This window comes from Octopus bimaculoides, chromosome 3 (genome assembly GCF_046866305.1).
Source record: "Octopus bimaculoides isolate indiv1 chromosome 3, ASM4686630v1, whole genome shotgun sequence".
Lineage (NCBI taxonomy): Eukaryota > Metazoa > Mollusca > Cephalopoda > Octopoda > Octopodidae > Octopus > Octopus bimaculoides.
Genome location: NC_142930.1, coordinates 33878868 through 33894499, shown reverse-complemented (window position 1 = coordinate 33894499; position 15632 = coordinate 33878868). Strand labels below are relative to the sequence as shown.

General features: G+C 34.0%; 1 protein-coding gene across 1 annotated transcript in view; it reads right to left on the bottom strand.

The window, feature by feature from the left end:
• Positions 1-2464: 2464 nt before the first annotated feature.
• LOC106870932 (phosphatidylserine synthase 1) overlaps positions 2465-15632 on the bottom strand; it is a 58420-nt gene continuing 45252 nt past the window's right edge. The window contains exons 9-13 of the mRNA XM_014917172.2: positions 15076-15188; positions 12739-12804; positions 10605-10704; positions 9130-9186; positions 2465-7061 (exon numbers count right to left, since the gene is read on the bottom strand). Of these exons, the coding sequence (XP_014772658.1) occupies positions 6861-7061; positions 9130-9186; positions 10605-10704; positions 12739-12804; positions 15076-15188 (537 nt within the window). The 3' untranslated portion in view covers positions 2465-6860. The remainder of the gene's footprint in view (positions 7062-9129; positions 9187-10604; positions 10705-12738; positions 12805-15075; positions 15189-15632) is intronic.

Genomic DNA, 15632 nt, shown 5'->3' with positions numbered 1-15632 from the left:
ATTCATTATGGATATTACTGTCTTCCATCTTCCCCATCACAAGGCTCGTTTGTAGTGAATCCTCTTGATCAATAATCCTATGTAGCCATCTACCACTCTCTCTCTCTCTTCTGTTGTCTGCCACAGATAAAACAGGTCTCTGATGCTAGAGAACAGAGACTACAGGGCATAGAGGGGATTATTTAGTCTTGCAAAAATAAAGTAACCTCTTCAGTGCTAGTGTTACAATAATGTGACCCTAGTACACTTTGTAATGGTGTTTGGAAGGGCTTATATCTGCAGAAACCATGTCAAAATTACAGTGTATGACTAGGACATGGTCCCTGATGACTTGTCCAATCCCATGCCGGTATGGGAGAGCATACATAAAATAATGAAGAAACTATATATATATCATCATCGTTTAACGTCCACTTTCCATGCTAGCATGGGTTGGACGATTTGACCGAGGACTGGTGAACCAGGTGGCTACACCAGGCTCCAATCTGATTTGGCAGAGTTTCTACAGCTGGATGCCCTTACTAACGCCAACCACTCTGAGAGTGTAGTGGGTGCTTTTACGTGCAACCGGCATGAAGGCCAATCAGGCAGTACTGGCAATGGCCACACTTGAAATGGTTTATTTTATGTGCCACTTGCACAGGAGCCAGTCCAGTGGCACTGGCAACGATCTCGCTCGAATGTCTTTTCATGTGCCAGGAAGGTAACGATCACACTCAAATGGTGCTATTTACATGCCACCGGCACAGAAGCCAGACAGCTGCTCTGGCAACGATCATGCTCGGACGGTGCTTTTAGTGCTTCACTGGTACAGGTGCCATCACGATTTCGTTTTTGCTTGCCCCAACAGGTCTTCGCATTCCATAATGGTTACTCCTAAAGAGCACAAGGTTACATAATCAGACTGTTACTTAACACTCTGTTGAACCCTTAGCGTGAAACCAATTGGTAAGATCAGCTGTAATGGATATATAATACTGTACTCTTCAAGTAATATATAAATTTACAGTGAAGGTGCATGGCTTAATGGTTAGGGTATTTGGCTAAGGATTGTAAGATCACGAGTTCAATTCTTGGCAGCACATTAAGTCCTTGAACAAGATGTTTTATTTTATGTTGCTCCAGTTCACTCAGCTGGCAAAAATGAATTGTACCTGTATTTCAAAGAACCAGCCTCGTCACATTCTGTGTCACAATGAATATCACAGAGAACTATGTAGAGTGCTCAGCCATTTGCATGTTAATTTCAAGACCAGGCTATTCTGTTGATCAGATCAACTGGAACCCTTATCCTCAAAACCAACACAATATCAGTATATATATATATATCATATACATATAAGATGTATATATGCAAGTCAATACAAAGTAGACAATATACACAATACATTATAACTGTCGAGTCAAAATGTATTTTATTAACTAAATTATAGCTGATTTTCCTGCGTCTCTTCAAAGGTAAAAATGATTTTTATTTTGCATTTTGAGGAGAGAAAGAGAAATATTTCAACAACTACAATTATCAGGCATCACCTTGTTATAAAATGTGTGTGATGCTGTATTTGTTCAAGAAAAAAGCATACAGATACAAATTAAGTATTCTTCAGGAAGTGAAGTGTGTTTATTTAGTGACTAGAGTATATATATCTGGTCTGGTTAAAGAATCAGAGGCTAGCTGAGAGCAGATTCAGTAGGAATTGAAACAGAATTTGTTGTAAACTAGTCACCAAATAAGGGACACACAATTTTATATTATTACATGTGGAGCAACTGATAGAAACATTAAAAAAAATTGAATACCTTACAGTATTTGTAATCTAAAGGGGCACTGCTTTACAAATCAATATTACAAGTAGATCACCTGGTTAAACTTATCAAACATGAGTAAGCAAATTCACTACTTTACATTCACATACACACACAAATATATGTATGTATGAAATAAACGTATAAAACACAACCTGGTAGCTTCTATCAGGCTTTCAGTCGTGAGCAGTTCCAGACACTTTCACCTTTGAGAGAAAAACATTGAGGCTTCATCAGTTGTTTGTTGGGACTTGTTTTCTGTTGAGTAGACAAGAGGAATATGGAGTAAAGTACCTTGCTCAAGGACACAATCGAACCCATGAGGTCTGTTCACATACGCTTTTCTGTGCTGGCATGGGTTGGTTAGGTTTTCTAATGTGGGTTTATGGCTAAATGCCCCATCCTCTTCTTTCCAACTTCTTTTTAGTTGCCTCTTAAAACCTGCAGAAACATGGGTGCACCTATTCTAAAATTGGAATTTATATACACAAATACATAAACACTACTGGTTTTAGTCAGTGAACTGTAGCTTACAAATATATATACATATATATATATACATACGCACACACACAGTAATATATTTTGATATCTAATATCAAGGGTGAACTGTTTACTTCGAACTTTTGCTAAAAATAAAGAATATTTTGACAACAACTGGTATTGGGTCTTTTATTCAGTGCATGTTTAGTGTACTCAAGTACACAAACTTACAAAAAGGGTTTTATATATGATTGTATGTATGTAGACACACACACACACAATGTTTATATTTTGCACATTTTTAATAAGTACCAATTTGTTTAAACAAAGAAAAAACAAAGCAAAGCAAAAATATTTGTAGATAACATTCAGTGAATCAAGGACTGTGAATCTTCTATCAGTAATCTTAGTAGAACGCCTCATAAGGAACAGGAACAGAATTGCCAAGGCAAGAATAAGGCAAAATAATTTTATGTTCTAGAACATACTTCTAAAGGAACATTTGTTTTTAGAGAAGAAAAAAGAAAAAGTCGAGGGATGAGATTTTTCTTTGACTTAGATCTAAACCAATTTTCAAGAGAAGTGTAACTGGTAACAATGACATATTTCCCTCAGTATATTACCGATTTTAATAACTGTTAAATTATGAAAGCTAATCTCAGATATTGAATTCAATTCACTGAAGCCTAAGATATTTTATTTAGCTCACTATTTACTAAGAAAATCAAGGAAAAGTATAAAAAAAAACAAACTAAATGAAATTATAATAAGACTGATACGAAAGTTACATTATATGAATGCTTTTTAAAATTTTTGTTTTCTTTTTTAACAACAAGTGTTGTATATTTCTACCATTTTATTTTTTGCATTGGGAAACAAAGGTAGTCATAAGTATTGACTTTTAGATTATCAGTGAAAGCCAACAGTTCATATCCCATTAAGAGCAGCAATGTGTTGTGTTCATAGTGACAACATATGTTCAGTCATTGAATATCATGATCTATCAAGCATAAAATCACTGCTTGAAAAATGGGAAAACTGTTATTAACAGGTGTTTAATTAACTTGCAGTGTTCAGTTCATGTCCTCCACTGATCCGGGAGTAGGAAATGGAGAAACCAACTTCATTTTCTTCTTTAATAGAATCTCACAAATTTCAATCTCACACCTAACACATCTAAGGAAGAAAATAGCAATTGAGATTTGTTGCTCTAAACTAGATCTGGTAAAAACTAACCAGAGTGGTGAGAAAAATAAGTGCCAAATGAGGAATTTCCACTAGTTTAGAAATTGTGCAACTAAAGTTTCTACTTTAAACTTGAAGTTACATTATGATGCTACTGTGTCTGTAGATTTAGCAATGAAAAAAGAAAAGAACAAATATAAATTAGATTAAGGACTTTGTTTTAATGTTTATAAATGACAACAGAAGGGGAACTAAAGAAATTTGAGACAGTCTGTTTACAATCACCATGACATTTCTGTATTTATTAATTTTTTTTTTGTAAAAGACTAACATAAAATTAAAACAAGATATATTTATGTATAAAGTGAAATATTTGCAACCTTCTCCTCCCCAATGCCAGTAATGGATAAATATGCAACAAATACAATCAGTTATGTAAGTGGTTACCCATTTATTTGTAGCCAGCAGTACATTAACTATTAAGTGCACTAGATGCAATTTTTTTCTGAAAGTCTCCAGTCATCGAACCACCATTGGATGGGAGTAAAAAACCCTCAGGTTCCAATGGAACTATATTTCAAATAAAATGCAAATTGCTCTACTAGACATGCCTGAGGCATTGTGCCTCATGGATAACTTCTTAGAAGTTTCAAATCCCAAGTCAATTCAAGTTGAAGCCAGCCTGACATTTCAACCTGAATTGCAACATTGAACTTCTATTGGAGCAACCACAACAACAGAAACTTCCTTTAACAGACAGACAATCATAATTAAGAAGAAATATAAAACTGACATTCTTTAAATATCTTTAATCTTATGTATAAATGTGTGTCTGTATGTCAGCTTCTTGATGTGATAGGATGTTGAACTCAACTGAGGCAACTATTCCAGTCAAGTCATTGTGCTGTGCCTCTGACCAAGAACTTTCAAATGCCATTAAATTCACCAAGTAGTGAAAGAAATGACACAGAAAAGTAAATCTTATGGTTACAGACAGTAGCACTGTATAAATGATGACTGTTTTATTAGTTTTACAGTGCCAAGTTCAAATCTTGCCTTAGGTATTAGCCTGGAATTATGGGCTCTGTGTTGATTTGCCCAAAATACTCTCTACGAAGACAAATGGATTATGGGTTTCACCAATTTATACACACAAATATATACAAGTGTGTTTACTAGAAAAATTACACAGAATCAATTTATGCATTTTTGCTAGTTCACTTTTAGACAGGGGTCCTTTAGATATCTCAGTTGATAAGGTGTCTGACTTTTGGTTGGAAGGTCAACAGTTCATATCCTGTATGTAGACATCTTAGCACAAACCACTTTCAGTGACACATCATAATTCACTGGTGTGGTAGCCAATCATTGTTGCTTTGCCTACAGAACAAACCATACAGAGACATACTATAAGGTTTTTCTAAATGTTGAATATCAGGTTTGGGCTGAAGAATAGTATATTAATAGATTTGTTTCATATGGGTGAATCTAATCAAGTTATGCTTGCCCATGCTAATTAATAGGTGGTGCAGAAACAAATGAACAAGATTACACACACACAACCAGTAAACATTTTCTTTGTCATATTTATAATTAGAAGAAATACAAAATTCAGTTTTAATTAGGTTTTTTTTTTCATTAAATAAACAAAATGTGGAGAAGAGTTAAGTAGCTACTTAGGATTGCTGCAGTATTGTCTCTCTATGATATTAATCTTCTCTCAGCAAAAGTATTAATCTACAGTTTATATAATCAATATATCTAGTTCCTGACAGACAAACAAATCGATAAATAATAAATAAATATAAACACAAAAAAATTTAAGCCTTTGCAGCTTGGGGCTTTTTCAGAGGTAGATGAATTGCTTAGCAGCAAACTTAAAATAGGGTAGATCACATCAGTGTATGTGTCTAAACACATTTAAATAGTACGAGACAAACATAAAGCCAAAGAAATGCTGAGAGAAGTTTCAAAAGCATTTACAGAATGATAACATCTTTGTAAATTTAATTTCTTTATCTATTTCAAACAACTCCAACTCTAGAAGTTTTCAAATTTTCTTGTCTTTATTTACATATATAAGAGACTTCTACTTTTTTTTTTAATATTTGTTCCTATTTTATTATTTAGTGTTGGAACAAATAAAATTAGCAGGTTAACTACATGATTGGAAATAAATTATTTGATTAAAGAGAGGAAAATTAAAGTGAGGCCACTAAAGCTTAGAAAGAAACCCATCAGTTAAGTAATTGTTTCAGTTAAAAGTTAAGTGCAATAGCAACCAGCTCTGTAGTACTTCATCAGTTTGTTTCTTTAGTACTGCTCAATAATTTGTGATAGGATTACAAAGAATTAGTGTATCAAGCCATGACCTAATAATCTAGTAGTCTGAAGATCCTTGATAAACATCAGTCCTGGCAATTCAATAATAGAATTTCTAGGACATTATTTGATATAATCAATGTAATAGTGAAATTTCCACCAATAAACTCCTTTAACATATTTAAAAAGAGTGTATCAGATATTTTAATTCTTAAAAGATGAAATGGTCATAGCTTGAAATACTGATCAAATAAATGCTTCATTCGATCAGCTAACTCCATAGGTTTGCTTAAATAAAGCTAACTTAAATCCTCTTGCAAACTTCAACTAGATAAACCCCTGTTCCTGGATAAATTGCTAGTCTACAACAGATGGTCTTGTACCTGTTCTCTCCAGCTAGGTAAAGAGAGGTAAGTTGAGAAATGTATTTTAATCCAAGATACAATGAACTATCTATTACAACAGGATATGAACTGATGACTCTTGAGACAGGAGGAGTTGAATGGTGTCTCCAATTGACCCATTTAACTTCAACAAACTGCATATAATATATGCAGATTAAAAACTTTATTTTATTTTAATTTTTCAGGAAGCCATCAACTGATTAAAGTCTTTGGTTACAAAGAGGGAGAAATAAATACAGTTCTTTACAATCTTACATAAAGTCAAAATTAAAAAAAAAAAGGCTTTTAAATAAAAGGAGGTTAAATCTCATAAGTTGCTTTGTTTAATCCTTCTTCCTAACCTCACAACATTGTTAGGATAATTAACTGGGCAAAAAATGGAATGTCAATGCCAATGTACAGACTCATTGGGCTTACAGGAATTATAAAACAAAAAAAAAACAAAAACAAAAAAACATTGCCCAATATTTACGTGATTGTCTGTTGTTAAACAGTTACAGCCTGTTGCAGTATATTTTAATTTAATTTCCCAATGAAACCCACTACTGGCTTCCTTGACAGTTACTTCATGATAATATAGCTCCCTTCCCATGTGCTTTTATTATATCTTGTGGAAGGGAGAAATGAAGCAAAATCCAATCTTCAGATTAGCCTGATTGCCTAGAGGCTTCCGTTAGTCACGTTACTCTTTACCCTATGATGTAGCGGACTACGACTGAGACTGCCTGTTTCTTGTGGGGCGCTGTTACCCTCTGATGCTTCTGCAGAATTACTCTGCACATGATGTGCCGAGTAATTTTGATGCACAGGTGTTGTACGATTTGTACTGTCAGAGTCCATCCAATCTGCATTCATTTTGTGCTGCAAGAGAAAATAATTGCATTTAATGTTAAGTGTCTGTGGGTGTATGTGTGTGTGTATATATATATATATATATATATATATATATATATATATAAGTGTGTGTGTGTATATGTATAAAAATTCACACACACACACAGATACTACACACAATTCATTCCTACATACATTATCATCGTCGTTTAACATCCGCTTTCCATGCTGGCATGGGTTGAATGATTTGACTGAGGACTGATGAAACCAGATGGCTACACCAGGCTCCAATCTGATTTGGCAGAGTTTCTACAGCTGGATGCCCTTCCTAACGCCAACCACTCAGAGAGTGTAGTGGGTGCTTTTACGTGTCACCCGCACGAAGGCCAGTCAGGCGGTACTGGCAACGGCCACGCTCAAAATGGTGTATTTTATGTGCCACCCGCACGAGGGCCAGTCCAGGGGCACTATGTGTGTGTGTGTGTGTGTGTGTGTGTGTGTGTGTGTGTGTGTGTGTGTGTGTGTGTGTGTATATGTATAAAAATTCACACACACATATATGCATACACTCAGTCACACATAGATACTATACACACAATTCATTCCTACATACCTATATGTGTATTAGTTCTACACTTTAATCATTAGCCCTGATCACCATTAGCAGGACTTACATCCTCACAGTTCAATTAACATTTTAACTAGGAGTGCCATTTATGCTGACTGTACCACTGAGTCTTTTGCAGCTTGCTACTATGTAACAGAATATGGCATGGGGTTCCATTTCAACCTTGGGTGCAGCATTTATGGTTTGCTCTTAGGCTTACAATTAACTGCCTTCAAGGTATTGCTCTGATCAATTAAACAACCAATGCTATTAACATCAGATATTACCATATTCTATTTATTCTTTTACTTGTTTCAGTCATTTGACTGTGGCCAGGCTAGAGCACCGCTTTCAGTTGACCAAATCGGTCCCAAGACTTATTCTTTGCAAGACTAATACATATTCTATCAGTCTCTTTTACTGAACTGCTAAGTTTTGGGGATGTAAACACACCAACATCGGTTGTCAAGTGATAGTGGGGGGACAAACACAGACACACACACATATACATATATACATATATATATATATATATATATATATATATATATATGACAGGCTTCTTTCAGTTTCCATCTACCAAATCCACAAGGCTTTGGTCAACCTGAGGCTATAGTAAAAGACACTTGCCTTAAGTGCCACTCAGTAGGACCGAACCTGGAATCATGTGGTAGGGAAGCAAGCTTCTTACCATATTAGCCATGCCTACGCCTTACCCAGCCACTATATTTCTCCAAAAGAACATGGGTTGGATGATAATACATGGAATTATAAGTCAAATAACGGAACTATTATGTGTGGCCCAACATTTTTTAAATGTTATTCTAATCACATGGTCACAAACTACCGGCTTTCTCTGTCACAAAAGCATTCTAAACATTTTGAATTGTATTTGCCCTCTTTTCAGGACAATACATTACCTCCACTAAAAACAAAAACTTTTCTTTCACATCACACATTGAATGGTCTTCATTTCTCCCTAGAACAGCATCTTCTTGAAATTCTCTTTCCATGCATATATTACCATTTTCTCAGTCCAATCAATTCAAATGAAACATCCTAAACTCATAATTCTACCCTCCACTATTCTAGCTAAATCTTTGATGAGCAAGTAACATCTATTTCATCTGAATTATATCCCTCAAACAAAGCCAATTGTGAATTCATTTTAAGCATGAACCAACCTGAGACAATACACATTACATCAACTATCAAATTGATTAACCTCAGTCTAAGAAGGACAAAGGAAGTTAGAAACATTGTCATTTCTGCAGGAAAACTACATTCTCCATCTGTCTGTCTGTCTCTGTCTCTCAGACACCCCTATTTTCATTGCAACTAAGAAAATTTAATATCAGCCTACATTGGCCCTCATCTAAGTATTCTAATCAACTCTTAACAGAATCTACATAAGCTACAATCACATATTTTTGAAGTCACGAAAGTAACTAAAATACTCACAGAATCAAAGATCAAAATTATATTTACCTCATTTCTTTTAGCAAACAGTGCACATGAGTAAACACAGGCCAAACTGCCTAGGAGCTGAAAGAAGAGAAAAATATAAAGTAAATAGTCTTGAAAGCAAAATCTAACTAGCTGAGACTGTTTATACTTTTTGATCACAATGTCTCCATATTCTAGTAGAAAAATCTGTAATTAAAAGAATCTTTGGATGGAAACACCAGATTGAATTTGTCAGCAGTATGTACAAACCAAAAATGTCAGTCTTCTGTGAAATAATGTCAAATACATTTATACTGGAGTTTTTTTTTTTATATATGGCGCTTGCAGATTTTTCTTTTTCAAAATTTTGAAAACAAAGTGAAGTGTAAGGACTCCATACTTTCCTTTAATATTTTTTATTTAGAAAAAGGTGATATTTGTTTGAACTACTACAGTTGGTTAATAGCTTATCTTCACCCCTAAAAAATTTCCACCACAACAAAATTATGGGGATATATATATATTTGTTAGTTAGGTAGCTTCTAAAATATAAAGCTCACAACAGATTCTGAAATTGGGACTTATGCATTTTATTTGTGTCACCCATCTTCAAAATCTTGCTCAACAATTCAAACACCTTCTTAGGATCAAAAATAAGGTGCATGTATGTGTGTGTGTGTGTGTGTGTGGATGGAAGGATGGACAGATGGATGGATAGAAACATATACACAAAGCAAAGAGTATCTTCAAAATTATTTCATGATCATGTCATTAGTATTTCTATGTATATATATTGATACAAGAATTTACTATGAATATAAACCTGAATATCAGAGTAATAGTTGAAGATGTCAGAAGATGGATGGAGCACAAAGAAGAGAGCACATTATAGTTCAATAATTTCACATCAAATATCTCAAGATAGAAGCTTTCCAGTATTGTGTATACATGTCTATCATCATTGCTTAACATCCACTTTTCCCTGCTTGCATTGAGCAGATGGAATTTGTTGAGGTAGATTTTCTTTAGTCAGATACTCTTCCTGTCACCAGTTTCAAGCAAGGCAAATGTATGCAACAATTTTTAAAGTAGGAGGCAATGAAATAAGGCAAGTATATTAATAAGAGTTAATTCTAAAAGAAAATTTTAAAAAATAGACACAGCAGTGTGAAAATGGAGTTTGCTAAGTAAGCACATGGTTTCAGGTTTCATCTACTGTATGTGTCTTCTATAACTTTATACTGACCAATGCCTTGTGAGCGAAGTTGCAAGACAGGATACATATGTGTGTGTGTGTGTGTGTGTGTGTGTGTGTGTTTGTGTGTGTGTGTGTGTGTTTGTGTGTGTGTATATGCATGCATGCAGGAATGTTTACCTTGAGGTCAAGTTTCTTATAAACAATACATTCTGCAGCTCAGTCTGAATACTGCCTTGAAGAATCTAGTCCAACTCACACCAGCCTGGGGAAAAGCATACAAAAACACTGATGACAATATTAATAATGGATCTATACTTACTTGAACTCCAAGCCAAAAGAGAAGCCAGATCATGACTGTTTTCTTGAAGAGGTCCATTCCAAATTTGACACATACAATAGCTTCTGTTAAAGTAATGGCACTAAAAGTGGAGAAATTGTTAATAATTCAGAAAAACGTTTTGTAAAATATCCAAAATAGAAGAACATCAATTAAGATTTTGATATATTTTCATTATCATGTCCTATAATCTATTTAAGGATTGAGCACCATTATGACGATTCAAAGTTTCAGAATGGTTTTCTTGTGTTCTTAGGGAAGAAAGTGAGCCTAGTAAAAGAGGATAATAAAAATTTTGTCATTTATATTATGAAACCAAAACTGTAGTGAAATTTACCTCACACAAAGTTTATCTTTATAGATATATGGACAGGGACATTGAGATTTTAAATTATAGAAAAGTCTCTCTATATAAAACACATCATAAAGATATTTCTCATTCAAAATATTTTTTAAAGCTTTAGTGTTATATTTCAAATTTATGTATATTCTGATAAATACTTAGATGACTGTTTGATAAGTCTAAAGTTGTGCTGTTTTATGATGGAGATCCTAGAAATCTCCAACCTGCAGAATCTCCATTATGACTATATGACTAGTTCTTTAATCCATTAAGAGATATTATTGATTACACATTTAGAAAACAAAGTTTTCACAGCAGAGTGACTTGTTTAATAAACACACTATTTGGTTCTTTCACAGAGTTTACTAATAGAAACATTCAAACCAGAACAACAACTCCCTACCCACCCCTGCTTTTCCTGCAGGTACTAATCTAATGATGTTCTAAGTATAGACTATATCAATTTCACCACTCTGGGACAGTTTGTAATGGTCATGAGAACTCTTTCCACCTCCTCTTCCTAACTTAAAAAAATTTTAAATCATAATTTTGGAAAAATACCAGCTTGGACATCTGCCCAAACAATATCTCTGGACAGTTTACTTCAGTCATCTTTTATATTGGACTGATGGACCCAAGCTATGAAAATAAAAGAATGGGTTATAGCACAACTAGTCAGCAAGAAAATTAACTTAGATGAGATGCAGTTTAGCTTGTGACAGGAAGAGCACCACTGATGCCCTCTTCCTAGTGAGATAACATGGTACTACACTATGTAGTCTAGTGGTCGTTAAAGAAATTAAGTGTAGATGAATGGTTTGTGAAAGACAAGTCAGGTACAGAAATGCTGTTAGCAATGATCATACCCCTATTTGTTAACATTCTCTAGACTATAACTGATTTTTAAGACTGGCTGTCCAAGGGGACTTCCTCTAAATGAAATGTATAAGTCTCATAGATTTAGACAAGAAATTCCAAATGTGGAAGGGAAAGCCTAGATTCAAGTAAACCTTACAAAGACAAATGTCTTGGTTATCAAGTAAGACTCCACTGCGGTGTAGGTGATGGCCAAGCTTGATATGTAAGAAAGATATATGTAGAAATGCCATGTGGTGTAAACTTAGGGCATACAAGTGATGCAGCGGGATTGCTGGAAGGCTTAATAGAGAATTATTGTTTATAGCAGATATGCAGGAGTAGTTAGCAGTAATAAAATGAATTCTTTCAAATGCTTGGAAGGTCTCCTAGAAGTAGTTGTTAGCTTCTGTTACCTAGTTAATTAGTAATTAATTAGCAGTGAAAGTGTACGGGCGGGGTGGTAGCATAATAGCCAGAAAAAGAAAATGGCAAGAAAAGTTTATGTATGAATTGAAAAATTGCACAGTAGTAAACATGGATACTAAATGTGGAAGATGTGTGAAGGTTGGAAAGAAATGAAACAAGCATGCTCTGCTGGATATGTAACATTAGAGTGCATGAGGGAAAGACTAGGTACAAGAAGAATCAGATGTGTGCAAGAGAGATGGCTATATGAAACAAATGGAGGATGACAAATAACTAAAGAAGAAGTAATGGGCAATCTGTGGAAGAGAACAGTATGGAAAGAAATGGTGAAACTGATCTCAGGAAGCTGAACTTTGTAAAGGAAATGACAAAGATTGCAACAAGTGGTAAGATGTCTCCAAGCAAAGCAAAAAATGAATACAAAATAATGATATTGGACTAACTGTATGAAAGTGTTACAAAAGAATCAGAATGTTAAAGTACACTTACCAGAAAACCCAGCACTGGGTCCCAACCCGCTTACATTGTGTGTCAGTCACATACATATAATATTGTCTGTAAAAATGAAATGAAATTGGTTTGTTTTGCAATATCAATAAAAATATGTCTCATTTATAGAACAATATCCTATTGAGGATTAAAATGGGACAAGAAATGGTAACTGTAGTATGAATTATCATCTTAACAAAACTATATTTCATAAGGATGATACAGCTAAAATATTTTAGGGAAAATTGTGAGAAAGATTGTGTGTAAGGTGGGAGGGGAGAGAGAGAGAGAAAGGAAAATAAGAATCATAAAAGTACTGAGATAATACTTGAAACATGAAGAGAAAAAAACTAACCACAATAGTGATTCTTAGAGAGTGGAAGACAAAAACCAGGAATTGGGAAATATAAATCTAAAAGCAGGAAAGGAAACATTCTGGAAGCTATACAAAATGGAGAAATTTTAGAGACAGTAGTGCTCAAAGTAGTTTAAGTTACTCAACTGAAAGAAAACTGAATTCTTTTGTATTCCTGAACATTAACAAATTAGCTAACACAGTCTTTCTTGTAATTTTATACTGTAAAGAAGAAAAGCAGCCAATATTTTAAGCAGATCCTTTCATGATGAGTGATAATTGCTTACATATTTTTCTGTCATTTGTTGAAGCAGATCTTCACAACTTTTTTTTTTTTTATTCTACTATTTTACTAAATAGATATTTAGAAATCTTTCTTTTTTAACTGTATCTATTTTGTTTGTGTATTATTAATATGGTTGCAAACCCAGATTTCATCGCATAAGGATCTGAACTTATAAGAAAACCAGAAAAATAGCAAGTATTAAGTAATGCAAAAGGTTTTTTTTTTCTTTTAAAGCTGAACTTCTGTCTAGGTAAAAGAATAATAGACCCACTAAGAAAACTTGAACCACTTATCTATTGTTTACCTTTTGGCTGTGCTAGCAGTTATATAAGAGAATAAGAATGAAATTAATCAGTAAGCTTGGAACCAAACCCATATGTAACTTTCTCAAGGCTTACCACCACTCTACAGTGGTGATGTCACATGACTGAAGAGCCTGCTTTGCTGAACTTATGAAGATTTCTTGCAACTTACTGTTTCGATATTACTGGATAAACTGTACAACATCAGTCTGACACCAGAAACTGGCATCTGAATAACATTAAAAATGATATCCAAATTCCAGGATAAATACCAGCAAGCAAGAAATATTTGACACAATAGCCCTGATCTTTGATTGGAGTAATTTCACTTCCCTTAATTGACTAACCTACTTGGGAAATGTTTGAAGATAACAACATTAATTTCCTTCCCTTAAAACACAGGGTATTTGTGTCTAGAGATAAGAAATAAACTACATCGGATAGACTCAAGTTGTAGAAATGACCTACATCTCTTAGATATTCAAGCTGGAGAGCCAGGAAATGTCATAGAAAGTCAATTCAGACTAAATTTTTTTTTTTTCAGAATTAAAGTGTCCAAAATATTTCCTGAGGATTAACCCCTTGAACAATCTTAGTCACTGACCCAATAATAAAGATGGCACAAACATGTGATATTAATCTCAAAGCAAGGAAAATTTTAAATTTCATAGTTCTGGTTTTGTTAATGTAACTGGTAAACATCAATTATAGTACCACAGAAAGAAACAAAATAAATTAAAATTAAAAAGTGACTAAAAGTAGATCCTCACCACCAATTTTACTTCCTCACTGTCACTTTTTAAAATCAATTTGGTAACTAAGTACCAAATCTGGTTTTAAGATATTTTTCATCAAACATTCACATATATTTCTTCAACATAAGCAGTTTAATCTATTTGGAAAAAACCATACTTAGCCTTGCTATAAAAATTGCTTTCAGTTAAAAAATATAAGTTAATGGGAGTACATGAATAGAACCTAACAATTATGATTTCATGTCTCTTTAAATTCTTCAGGCCCAATATACTCTGAATTAAACTTGGAAGCTTTTTAAACATTCTGCCATGGCGATGATCTGATAAATAGTGCAAAATTCAACTACACAGCCATGAGGTAATTTATTTTGTGCATATATAAACATAATAGAAGACACCATATGCTGTATGATGACAATATAATTAGTATTCTGTAACTGCTACTGGCAAAATGTAAATAAAGCTGTCATGTGACCACAACTGTAAAGAAGGAATAGACAGCATATCATGAAAGTATTGTACCAAAACTGATGTTCATGCACACATATGTGCACATGCACACACTCACTATTACAAACCAGTGTTTAACATCCATAATTGCTGGCTCCATTCTAGTTCTGAGACTCAAAGTAAACTCACCTAATTGCTGGTGCAGAAACAAGTGCAATAAGCACAGTGCGTATCACATTGACTGGATGTGCAGGGGGAATCATAAATATGTGTTTTAGGAAGAACAGATTCAATTCTGCAACCTGAAATTGAATATAAAAATTTTACAAAATATAACCTATACATTCTTGTATGAAGTAAGAGTGTGAGGAGAAGAGTCAGGAAAAATGGAGAAAGCAGAGTTATTCACTTTGTATAAGGTGAACAACGGCAGTTAGATTTGAACTTATAAACACAGTCAATAAACCAGCATCTTAATTTCCCAACCACTATGCATATGTGTATATACATTTATTTCAGCTAAAGGGATTCCTTCAACTTTGGTTGAGAATTCACTTAAGAGTAAGTCAATACTAAATTGAAATCTCTACTGCTCTGTATTAACTTATGGGGAATATTTAGGCTTGAGATAATATCAAATTTATAGCTGATTGTCCAAGACAGTGCAGTATTATTCACAACAAATTTTTGACAACACTAATTTATGCAGATGACTCATACTAGCATGGAACATGGACATTAAATCA